Source organism: Arachis hypogaea, chromosome 17 (assembly GCF_003086295.3).
Source record: "Arachis hypogaea cultivar Tifrunner chromosome 17, arahy.Tifrunner.gnm2.J5K5, whole genome shotgun sequence".
Classification (NCBI taxonomy): Eukaryota; Viridiplantae; Streptophyta; class Magnoliopsida; order Fabales; family Fabaceae; genus Arachis; species Arachis hypogaea.
In genome coordinates, this window is record NC_092052.1 from 1,326,591 (window position 1) to 1,338,578 (window position 11,988).

An 11,988-nucleotide genomic window follows, 5' to 3' on the forward strand; every position below is an offset into this window, starting at 1 on the left:
ATAATAAAAGGAGTTACTTTTATAGTTTTTATATTTAATAAAAAGCATTCAAATTAATGATAGATAATGAATGCAAAGTTCTTCCTGACATCTTGTTAACTAAGTTAATCCTAGAAGAAGAAAAGGCAAAATCTATCTTTAATCAAGGCATGAAGCATCATCATTAATTCATTACATGCACATGGATTTGATCCCAAACCACCTCCACACCCCCCTTCTATCCCTCTATTATGTTACTTAAAAATAAAATAAAATAAAATAAAAACTCACGTATAGTTGTATTTATATGAAATTGCTAGTTAAAAATCGTTAGATAACAATTTAGTTAAATATGTCAAATCATCCAACGGTTCTTTCGACTAACTTCACATGAAGACAACTCCATATGAATTTCCACCTTAAAAAAACAAACCTTTTGTGTATTTTTTTCCCCTCTCCTTTGAGTTGTGTTTTCATGCTTGATAAATAGGTGGTTGCAAGTGTCTTGAGAGCAAAGATTGACTTAAATTGAGAAATAATAATATGAAACAAAAAAAGAGAAGTTTGTAGATAGCAAATCACCCCCATTAATTTGATTAATGTAAATTGAAGTACCTATATGCTATATTACAAGCTGTAAAATACAATACATGAAATTCAGTATTTTCATTTTGCTTTCAACAAAGGAACTATTAAGTATTCCTAATTATGAAGTTGCAGTCACAAACTTACCTCAAATATTACATGTTACAAACAACCACAACCACCACATTAATTCTCAAATCACTCATCAAAGATACTAATAATTGCATACATCAATGTTTCTGCGGAGGCAGAAGTAAGCAAGAAAACGGAAGCATAATGCCATGGCTATGAGAACCCAAACTTCTTGTAAGCCACCTTTCAAATTAACAGTGTCAAATGAAGGTGAACTCTGAAGGGTCCTACACCCTCCTATGCTCTCACATTCATAGAGTTGGTCTCCTGAATACTGCACTTTTAGAAGAAGTCTGAATCCATAGTACATGAATGAAAGGTACTTCATCCACTGCATGAACTTTGGTATGTGCTGAATCCATGCATTCAATACAATCATCTTTTCAGTTAATGTTGTAAACTACTTCTATAACAAACAAACTCATGGTTTGAACATCTAGAAGTCAGTGTTTGAATACAATCATCTTGTTCATACCTGGACATAGTATCCACCAGTGAGAAGGAATAACATTAGTATTAAAGAAGCAACCATTCCTGCTCTTTGAATGCTCATAACTGCAGCTCCAAATAGTTCTCCTGCACCCTGATAACAAAATCATTGATTAGTATTAATGTTGTTCCACTTTCGCTTAAACTTTTGGGAGAACTGATTTATGATGCGAATTACTTGACTTGTTATGGCTATTAACAGCACTGCAAACAATGTTAAGAAGAAGCATGCGACCGTCCTCTTGAATCCGGCCATGAAGTACAAGATAATCATGAAGAAAGTAGGATAGAAAACATGTGCTACCATGTCACTCAGAGTGCTGCATGCATAGTATACACTTAGTCTATACATGTCTGCTTTCCTTTCTTTCACTATGTAGGCTTTTTCAAATGGAAAAACATATACTGCTCCAAAGATACATGAAGATGTCCAAAATATGCAGATATAGAACATTAAACCAATCTGCATCAAATATGTTGATTCAGGTTAAGGCCCTGTTAGGTTTTTATAATCAAAATGAAAATAGAAATTATGAAAGGAACTACCTGATCTCTTAGTTGAGCCTCTGTGTTGGTTGAGGATTTCCACCAAAGTAGCCCCAAAATAATTGCAATTCCAAGGGCTTGAATTAGTCTGAATTTATCAAAATAGTCCTTGCATCTTGCTGTGAATGTTCTCTTATAAAGAATAATGAATTGGTCCAACCAACTCAATGTCCACTCCTTTTTAACCTGAATTGCTAGCTGAAGATGTTTTGGTGTGTTTACCACTCCATGGTTCTCTAGCTTTTCTTTTGGGTCCAGAATTTCTTTGTACTTGAGTTTTAGATACTAAGAAAACAAATCAACATTTCTTAAGTTAGAAATGAGATAAGACATGGACATAGTTAACTAACTAACTTAATTGAAACTTACCTTAATAACAGCTTTTGAAGGCTCAGAAGATTCTTGATCTCCCAAAATTTCCTGAGGAACACTTATGTCATTCACTTGACCAGTTGCCAAGTCAAGCAAGAACTCTGCAGGATTCATCGGTATATCAGGGGCGAATCTCAATGAAGAAAAGTATTCCATTGAGTCTCTAGCCTTTCCATAATAAACAGGATAGCCTTCTGATATCAGAAGAAGTTTGTCAAACATATGAAAGATTCTGCTTGATGGTTGGTGAATTGTAGTTATTATGGTCCTCCCACCCTATAAAGTTAATCAAAAGATAGTTTTCAGCATCTATTCCAAATGACACTTAAAATTTACTCATGTAAGAATATATGTCACTTTGAACTATACATTCATAACTCATGCATCTTGATATAAATTGTATCTAGATACAGTAAATTACTAATTTCTAGTTACCAATACCTTGGCAAGTCCTTGAAGAGTGAGGAGAAGTTTGTTAGCTGAGGTTGAATCAAGACCTGAAGTTGGTTCATCAAGTAACAGCAATGAAGGATCAACAAGAATTTCATACCCTATGCTAGTTCTCTTCCTTTCTCCTCCTGATATGCCTTTTAGAAATCCTCCACCAATTTTCGTGTGGCGACATCTATGGTTAAACAAAAGATTATTCAGAGAAACAAAATTTTCCCCCTTCCTTTGGTTCTGTAAAAACTATAAGGAAATAAATTTGCACAATTGTCTAACACACCTTTCAAGTCCTAACTCCTTGATAGTGTTTTCCACTTTTGCATATTTTTGTTGCTTGCTCATGTTGGTTGGTAGCCTTAAGAATGCAGAGAAGATCAATGTTTCTTCTATTGTAAGTTGTGGGAAAAGCACATCCTCTTGTGTAACAAATCCAATCCTACAATGCAAAACAAAGAGAAGAAACAGAAAATTACAACATCAGCACAAGTTTATGGTTTGAAAAGATCAAAAGTTCATGTTATAGAAAGATGTTAATTACTAACCTTCTCTTTATAGCAGGATTAAATCTAACATCATTATAAGTAATGTTTCCCTTTACATTCTCAAGTAATCTTCCTCCAATTACTTTCAACAAAGTTGTTTTTCCACTGCCAGAAGGACCCATCAAAGCAAGAATTTCACCAGGGCCAATGCTCCCTGTGATACCCTTAAGGATTTTCTTGTATTTTTCTTGTTCCACTTGTTGTGTGGCCACCTTTGTCACCATTTTCTTTAAAGGGTTGTTGGAATCTGTTTGGCTATTTTTCACTTTGAACTCTACATCCTCAAACTGCAAATCAATGAGAAAATGAATTGTCCATTCTCAAGACCAAGTTAACTACAATCTTATAAAAAAACACCCTAAATTTGAAAGAGTTCCATGGGAAAAATATGTGTTGTGTGCGACACTATACCATAGTTACATAAATTTACTAATTAGGTGACGTATTGCGTACCAATTTACAATTCATCTACGTATTGAAATGTATAAGTATATTTTTCACATAAAATATTTTAAATATGGCGTACCACGTACCCATTCCCATAAAAGAACGTATTGCGTTCCATGTAACTATGCATTATACTAACTCTGTAACTCACATGGTTCACGGTAAGATTATCTGATAAAAGTTTTAATGTACAAATAACATAATTCTTTCATAGAAGCAAGATTATTTTCTCCCTTACCTTCAGATATATGGGGAGTGGTGGATCTTGGTTAATGCTTGAATCCACAATTTTAAGGACAACTTCTGAGTACCTATTGGGAAGATATGCTTGAGACATGAACTCTATGCTGTGGCCAAAGCCATTGCTTCCAGCTATTTGCATGGAACCAACAGAAGGTGGTGACATTGACATTGACATGTCCTCAATCTCATGATCCTCCCTACCATTTTCCATGATCATGAATAATGGGATGAGCTACTGCTACTACTATTACAACCCTTGAATCTAAGCCTAGTAATAAAAGTTCAGATATCATGAAGCATCTGCATTAGACCAAGAGCTTAACTATATATGGAATCTAGAATCTTAGTTTGGTGGGCCACATAATTCTCGTGGCATTTTATTGGTCCATCAATGGCATGAAATGCAGTTCTTACATATCCCTTTCAATTTAACCATTATGAGTATTGTAACAATAACATGACAAAACCATGAATGTAACTGCATTCTATTCATTGTTTATGATATAATTCATTTACAAAAGAGAATATGATTAGAATTTAACATATCACAATTTTTTTTTTCTTCCTTTTTAAAAATTAATAGAATATTTATAAAGAAATGTCTGACATTTAGTGTATAAAATTCGCCTATAACTTAACCTATTTTGACATTAATGTAAGTGAAGCTAATTTTAATTATGCATATGTGCCTTAAAATAAGTTTTGAAAAGGATTCTAAACAATTGTTAATTTAAATAATTTTTACATAAATTTCTTTTAAAATAAGTGATTAATAACTATACATATATTAATGTATCAAAATTAACCTCTAAAATATTCATTTAGTATAACTTTACACCATACATCAAATTGTTTTTTTTTTTATTTGTCAAATAGAAAAAAAAAACCCTAAATTCCTAAAAAACAAGATGAAAACATTTAACTTTGGGATATACGACACCGTTTTACACATGAACTAGAAAGTGTTGAACTGTAGAACCCCTAATTCAAAGCTTGAACCTTTTCATCCAAAACAGCAAGAACAACACACACTCGCACAGAGGGGGCGTGGAAGAATCGTAAGTGCTACTCTGTAGAGATTTCAGCTGCTAAGCGGTTGCATTGGAGATTTCAGCTTCAACAAGGTACCTGAGGAATTTAATGCTCTTTTTTTTTTCTTTTTTTTCTTCTGGGTTGGTGTTTAAAAGCTGAGAAAGTATGGGAAAATAAGCAAAGATGAGATTTTGAATTTCTTTATTGTAATTGGTATCTCTGATGAATCTTGCTTTGTTCATCCCTGTTCAGTAATATTATTAGCTGTGATCTCTGCGATTATATGAGAGTGAGTAAGATTAACTCTTCATTTTGAGGTTTTTATACTTTTTTTTTTCCTACAAAAAGAAATTCATTTGAGATTCTAAACATTTTTGTGTGTGGAAGTTTTTTTCAATGATTGTTGGTAGGATTGGACTCAGATTTTAAAGCATGAGCTTGTAGTGTTTTTGGATTGTTGATCTATAATCATCGATATTTATGATTTGAAATCATCTAATCATTCTATCAAATGTAACTTTAGTGCATTAAATTACTACTAAAACTTCAAAGGTAGATGCAATGATGAAAGTTATCTTTTTATGTCAGTTCAGGACATGATCTAAACCCTTTGTGCTAACCTTTCATCTTCTTAGATTTTTTTTTAATTGCTATGTTATGGATTTATGGTTAAGAATGGAATGCATCTGTTGTCTGTGGCAGTTTCTGTATCCATCTGACGAGGACCTGTATAAGTTGATAAGCTCCTTGCGGGGAGAATATTTTGGAGTTATTGAAATTTGGAAGTGCTGCTGACCTTAGAAAGATTAGTGCTTGAAGAAATCTAAACGGATAATTTGAGAAGATCCGTTATGGACTCGAGTACTCAACAATGGATTAGGTAGAGGAAATGGATGTAACACCTGCTTCCGGTGAATCCTCCTCAAGCATGGTGGATGGTTGTAGCAGGGATGAAGAAAATTGTATATTAAATGAAGTGGATTCGGTTGAAGTACCTGACAATGGAAGAGTTTCATTTGGAAATGAAGAAAGTGGTCCTCATGTTAAAGATGGTGGAGATATGAATGTCTTGAAACAAAAGGTAACTTTCACAAAAGAAATTGTTACATGCTTTTCTTAACTTAATTCCAACTGAATATGACCCAGTTTGGGGATCCCCTGTTTCCTATTTTTCTATCTTTTGTTGGGTAGTTGATGTTTAGATGAAGGAATTGTATAATCCAGCTGTTTTATTTCTTGATCTGATCATGTCAATAGATGTGAAATATGGAGATATAGAATGGCATGTGAAACTAAATAACTAATAAACTTATAAATCAGGAAAAAGCACTCATAGATGACTTGGCTTCAAGAATTTCTGAACTAGAGCTTCTTGAAGGAGAATTGGAAGTGATGAAATCAGCATCAGAAATGGCATTTGATAAGCAACACTCCGTTGACTTCTATGCCGACCAGTTGAATGAACAACTACAAGCCAAAAGACATAACCTTTTGAAGTTGGAGTCAGAGTGGTGAGTAAACATATTCATATGAAATACTAGATCATTTTAGCTTCAGTTAGTACTGTGTATTCAGGGTTTACTTTGATTCCAGGTCAGAATAGTCACAGCATAGGACAAATTGTTCACTTCACCGAATTTCAATACATTTTGCAGGGATCCAGTAAGAAAAAGTTTGGAAGAGAAGAAGAGAAGTCTCGAGGACTCTTTATATTCAAGTAATCCAGATTTACAAGAAATGCTCGAAAAGTTGCGAGAATGTCAACAGGAAGAACAGCTCATTCTATCCGAAATTAGAAAGAGGTATGTATTCAAGAATTCTTCATTTTACTTTGTACAACTGAACTGAATAAAAGATTCTTCAGAGAACAGTAAAATAGATTGGCTTTGGAATGTTGAAAAGTTTCTTCTAATTCAATCCTTGTTGATTACCTTTCAATGAATACTTTTTAAACATGAATATTGTGTTTCTCTAGGGAGGAAGAGCAATCAAAGCTCTCTGCTGATCTTGCGAAGCAGCCAAAATCATCATCGAGGAAATCATACACTGAAAAAATAAAAGAGATAACAAAAAATAGTCGCAAACAGGATGCTGACATTGAGCGTATCTTGAAAGAAACTAGAGAGGTTCAATTAGACAGTAACTCTATCCAAGAACGCTTGCATCGGACGTATGCTGTTGCTGATGAAATTGTCTTTAGGTATGAACATTTGATCATCGCATGCATATCGAAACATCCACACAGGTGTGCTAGGGCATATTACATGCAGAGTGCACACAAGAAAATAAAATGAAGATAAAGGGCCTAATTTTGTTACTTTCTATTAAAGGTAGGTAATAAGAAATTTCTTTCTCTTTTTTCTCTGCAGGGAAGCGAAGAAGGATGCTACAGGGAGGCAGATTTATAGGCTCCTCACTAGCATCCACCAAGGTTTTGAACAAATATCTCAGAAAATCATGGCAACTGATAGAATCAGAAGAGAAGTTGCAGAGTATGAAATGAAATTAGCAGCTATGACCCCAAGAAGCTTAGATGCAAACAAACCACATGCTGATGCTGATATCGATGTCGTCGTTAAGGAAAATGATTATTTTGAGCATCCATTCCAGGAGAAGTGAATTTTGTTTCCATTAGTTGTTGTGAAACCACCTTTTGTAACTGGAAAATTACATTGTAATTGGATTTGATGTGTTCAAAGTTAAATAGGACCACACTAACATTTTCTTTGAATGATTTAGTATTGATGTAATCATGTTCCTTGGTTTTGTTCATTGTAATTTCTACAGGGCTTAAATTTTCTGAATTCATTATAGTATGGATATGGATAAGGAAGGAATCAATTCTGCAGCTATGCAAACAATGGATATTGACCTTATGGACAACTTTAAAAGAAAAATAACTTAAAAAATAAAAAAAATTCAGAGGTATTAGGCTAAAAAAGAGACAGTGAGGACAATACTGATTGCATTCACCAATATAGCAAATAATTGAATGGACTAAAATTTAATATAATAATATATACTATGGTAGGAAAGCTACCAGCCATACCAAACATGAATGAGTGGACTTATGGGCTGAGTATCTGTCCCCACTATCCAAACAGAAAAAAAAGGATATGGCATTATTATATTAGACATCATTTTAGGCTTTAGAGGTTGATAAAGTGTGAGAAAGTTCAGAAAAACTTGTCATGGTTGATAGTACTGTGCAAATTCCATTTCTTGGAATAGCAGCATGACAGCATCTAATCATCCATTCCCATAAATAGATGTTTAGTCTAAAGTAGCACACCAATCAAAGAAAATTTAATTAAGGGATAGGAAACAAAAATAATAAAGCATTATGGTATATGATTGATCATCCAACTTGAAAGCCACCATTTAGAACTTTATTCTTAACAAATTTTCTTTTAGTATTATATTGGACATTTCATTTGCCCCCATATATTAGAATTAGTGTTTGATTTTTAACTATTTACTAGTTTATATAATCAATGCAAAAAAGATTAAACTATAGAATTAAATCAAGAAGTTATACTTGTATTTTAGTTATAGAAAGAAAAAAACTTAGCATGCATAATATATAGTGAATAACGGTTAACACCAACAACTAGTTGGTGTGATACCTGAAATATTGGCAATGCAGTTAGAGTAAGATAAAAGTTTTGTATCATATTTTAGATTTTTAGTTATGATATCTGATATATGATATGATACATAATACATATAATATATTGATTGGTATCTTATATCACAAACGAAAGATTTGCTATCAAGTCAATCTCACCTAATATAAGAGCACTTCATATGGTTGTTGCTACATGTGTTCTTGACTGTTTCCTAATCATAATAACAATATTTTTCATGATGTTACCTTAACTTCCCCGTAAATCAACAGTTACACCAATCTCTAACTATACTTGAAACAAGGACACGTGTCATTATATTGTTGGAAGTCAGATCAAATGCAATATTCTCTCATGTAACACAAAGCAATTTTTTCTCTTAGCTTCTTCCACTTTTTCCCTTTATTCTCTTTATTAATTTTTTTTCTTTTTCTTTTTTCTTCTTTCATGCTATTGAGAAAACACCTCCTTGAAGAATGAAAAAAATCTGTTTTTGAAGATACCCTTTTGCATTGATTGTGTTTTAAGCATCTTGGCCTATTCATTCATATTAATGTGACCCTTTAATTTATTTTTTTTCCCCCTCTGTCTTTCTATTTTAATAACTTCTTTATATGTAATTGGTAACACAAGTGTAACACAAAGGGTCCTCAATATTTGATCAAATATGTGATGAATAGTCCAGATTGGTATGGGGTGGTTTGATTTGCTGTGGAGAGAAGAGGGAAGAAAACTCATCAAAAGAAAAGATAGTGATGCAGGAGAAGCAGGTCTCTTCTTAGTTCTTAGATGTCACTGCACTTAAGTTTCATTGCATGCAAACAAGTACTTTTACCTCTCCATTCTTGTATTCTTGATTTTCTGAAATTCTCTCCTGAATTTTGCTATGTATAGATTTCAAATCATTTTAACATTGTTCTTTCCTTGATCATTCTGTGTGAGATTTCATTTTTCTTGTTCAAAAATCCATCTAATAGACAGTCTTAAGTTATAATTTTGTAATATACATTTTAATTTCCTTTGTGATATCAATTCCCATTTTTGGATTGAACTGATAATGTCCATTTTCTGAAATTTCTTTTGATGTTCTAATTTTCAAATTCCTAAATTGGATACCATCTTCAATAATCTTTCAGAGACATGCATAAATATGACATAAATCAATTGATGGCAACATCATTGTTCTTAAGAACATTATATGTATTAGAATTGATGTCCTCTTCACTCTTAAGACTAATGTCAGTTCTGATAGTCAGGTAGAGCACTGGAAGAGCTCAGAGCTTCTCTCTACAATGAGCTCCGAACCTCCGAAGGAGCGAAGCGCCAACAGCAAAGATACTGTGGACCGGTGGCTGCATTGTCCTTCAACTTCATGGTTGCTGTTGGGATCATCATGGCAAACAAATTGGTCAGCACGATTTGCTTCGTTTTCTTTTCTTGCAAGTAATTCATGATGTGATGATGAACTATTATTCATTGAAGGAAATTTTTGTTAACAGGTGATGGGGAAAGTTGGATTCAAGTTCCCAATATTCCTCACATTTGTTCACTACATCACAGCATGGGTTCTCCTTGCAATTTTCAAGGCATTATCAGTGCTTCCTGTGTCACCTCCATCAAAAACAACTCCATTCTCTTCTCTATTTGCATTAGGTGTTGTAATGGCCTTTGCCTCTGGCCTTGCCAACACTAGCCTCAAGTATAACAGGTCCACCACCTCTTTGTTTTATAACATTTTTCATAGTAAAATAGGAGTTTAATTTCTATATAATGTGCATATAAAAGAGTTTTTACACTTACATCTAATCAAATATCCTCACTATCTGAAAAGGAAATCATTTTTCCCCCATGTGTCAACACCTGATAGTTGTCAGTACATATAAATTAAACTCATAAATGATTTGTAACTTTTTCTGTTTACTGAATAGTCATCCCATCATGCAGTATTGGTTTCTACCAAATGGCTAAAATTGCTGTCACCCCAACAATTGTTCTTGCTGAGTTTGTACTTTTTGGGAAGACAATTTCTTTTAAAAAGGTAAGGAATAATGCTGCTGCTTTTTCTTTTGTTTCTCTTTAGCAAAGCCCTTCAAATATGCTAAAAAGGGGTCTAGTACACCAACCCCTTCTCTTTATTTTTCTTTATATGCACTTATCATGTAATTGTAATGATTCAGGTCTTGGCTTTGGCTGTGGTATCAGTAGGTGTAGCAGTTGCAACTGTAACAGATTTAGAGTTCAATTTATTTGGTGCTCTGGTTGCAATTGCATGGATAATACCAAGTGCCATAAATAAGATTTTATGGTCTAGTCTACAACAGCAAGGAAATTGGACTGCCCTGGCGTAAGTACTTGTCATCACTAACCAATTTTTCCATGGCATAACGATGTTATGTTAGCGCATATAATTGGAATTAGAAATTAGTTAGAATCAGTTACATATAGTTAAGAGTTAGTTACACCCATTAATCAATACAATAACAATTGACAACTGACAGTTTCAATTTCATAAAAGCTCATATGTAACTAAATCTTAATATCTAACTAGTTCTAGTTAACTTCCAGTTCTAATTATTTCCTCTAACACTTACCATTTGCCAAAATACTTGGACTTAAAAAAAAAACCTTTTTTATGGTAGGTTGATGTGGAAGACAACCCCAGTGACAGTTTTCTTCCTAGGGGCATTGATGCCATGGATAGATCCTCCAGGAGTCCTATCCTTTCAGTGGGATGTAAACAACTCAACTGCAATCTTGATATCTGCTCTTCTTGGTTTTCTCTTACAGTGGTCAGGTGCATTGGCATTAGGGTGAGACTACCTTTTCTTCTCTTACAATAATAACAGCATACCACTTTTTTGTTTAGATTAGATCGACTATATAGATCAGACGATATCATATGTGCTATGCAAGAACCTTGAGCGTCACGCAAACAACAGAACATGTCATGAGTAATTCTATGATGGAAAAATGAAAAGTAAATTAAATAGGCTAATTCCACACTTTGATGCAGGGCCACTTCAGCTACCACACATGTTGTGTTAGGACAGTTCAAAACATGTGTGATTCTTCTTGGAGGGTATCTGATATTCAACTCAGATCCTGGGATTGTGAGCATTGGAGGTGCTGTTGTTGCTCTCACTGGAATGTCAGTCTACACAACACTCAACTTGCAAGAATCTAAGGATAACACCAAGCAGCTTCCAAAGCAGGTTGTAACAAAATCTGTTGGTGAAGGCAGCACAGACTTGAATGTAAATAGTACAAGCATTGTTGTCTAAGACAGATAGATAATCAATCGTTTGGGAGCAACATTTAAACCAGATTCTGTCTCATTTTTGTTGTATAGACGGCCTTAGTTGCAAAGATTTAATCATTAAAACTTGAAACATGTGTTAGGTTTATGTCTACCAAGAGTAGTTTTCTTTATTTTTTATTTCTTAAAGAGTGTGTTACATCACACTTGTATCATATGGTAACTTGATTTTCTATAATTAATGTTTGAAACTTGACAGATGTTGAAGATTGGTATGCAAGATAGTTCTCAA

General features: G+C 33.7%; 3 protein-coding genes across 6 annotated transcripts; 2 read left to right on the forward strand and 1 right to left on the reverse strand.

Moving 5' to 3' along the window:
* Positions 1-542: 542 nt before the first annotated feature.
* Positions 543-4,035, reverse strand: LOC112766445 (ABC transporter G family member 26). The gene is made up of 9 exons (XM_025812345.3): positions 3,778-4,035; positions 3,093-3,379; positions 2,831-2,986; positions 2,545-2,728; positions 2,101-2,379; positions 1,732-2,016; positions 1,364-1,648; positions 1,172-1,279; positions 543-1,048 (listed from the first exon to the last, which is right to left on the reverse strand). The coding sequence occupies exons 1-9, from the start codon at positions 3,997-3,999 to the stop codon at positions 779-781; spliced, it is 2,076 nt and encodes a 691-aa protein (XP_025668130.1). The 5' UTR covers positions 4,000-4,035; the 3' UTR covers positions 543-778.
* Positions 4,036-4,723: 688 nt separating this feature from the next.
* LOC112766446 (uncharacterized) lies at positions 4,724-7,618 on the forward strand. The gene is made up of 6 exons (XM_025812346.3): positions 4,724-4,906; positions 5,517-5,895; positions 6,135-6,325; positions 6,470-6,616; positions 6,790-7,014; positions 7,184-7,618. Exons 2-6 carry the CDS (start codon positions 5,704-5,706, stop codon positions 7,431-7,433), a joined length of 1,005 nt encoding a protein of 334 aa, XP_025668131.1. The 5' UTR covers positions 4,724-4,906; positions 5,517-5,703; the 3' UTR covers positions 7,434-7,618.
* Positions 7,619-8,833: 1,215 nt separating this feature from the next.
* Positions 8,834-11,976, forward strand: LOC112766448 (nucleotide-sugar uncharacterized transporter 2). Of its 4 annotated transcripts, none has more exons than XM_025812350.3 (7): positions 8,834-9,210; positions 9,693-9,848; positions 9,940-10,148; positions 10,385-10,478; positions 10,618-10,784; positions 11,080-11,250; positions 11,454-11,976. In XM_025812350.3, the coding sequence occupies exons 1-7, from the start codon at positions 9,196-9,198 to the stop codon at positions 11,719-11,721; spliced, it is 1,080 nt and encodes a 359-aa protein (XP_025668135.1). In that variant the 5' UTR covers positions 8,834-9,195; the 3' UTR covers positions 11,722-11,976. The 4 variants fall into 4 exon arrangements, with proteins under 4 accessions (XP_025668135.1, XP_025668133.1, XP_025668134.1 ...); XM_025812348.3 differs by having other exon boundaries at positions 8,930-9,210; positions 9,697-9,848; XM_025812349.3 differs by having other exon boundaries at positions 8,993-9,265.
* Positions 11,977-11,988: the final 12 nt, after the last annotated feature.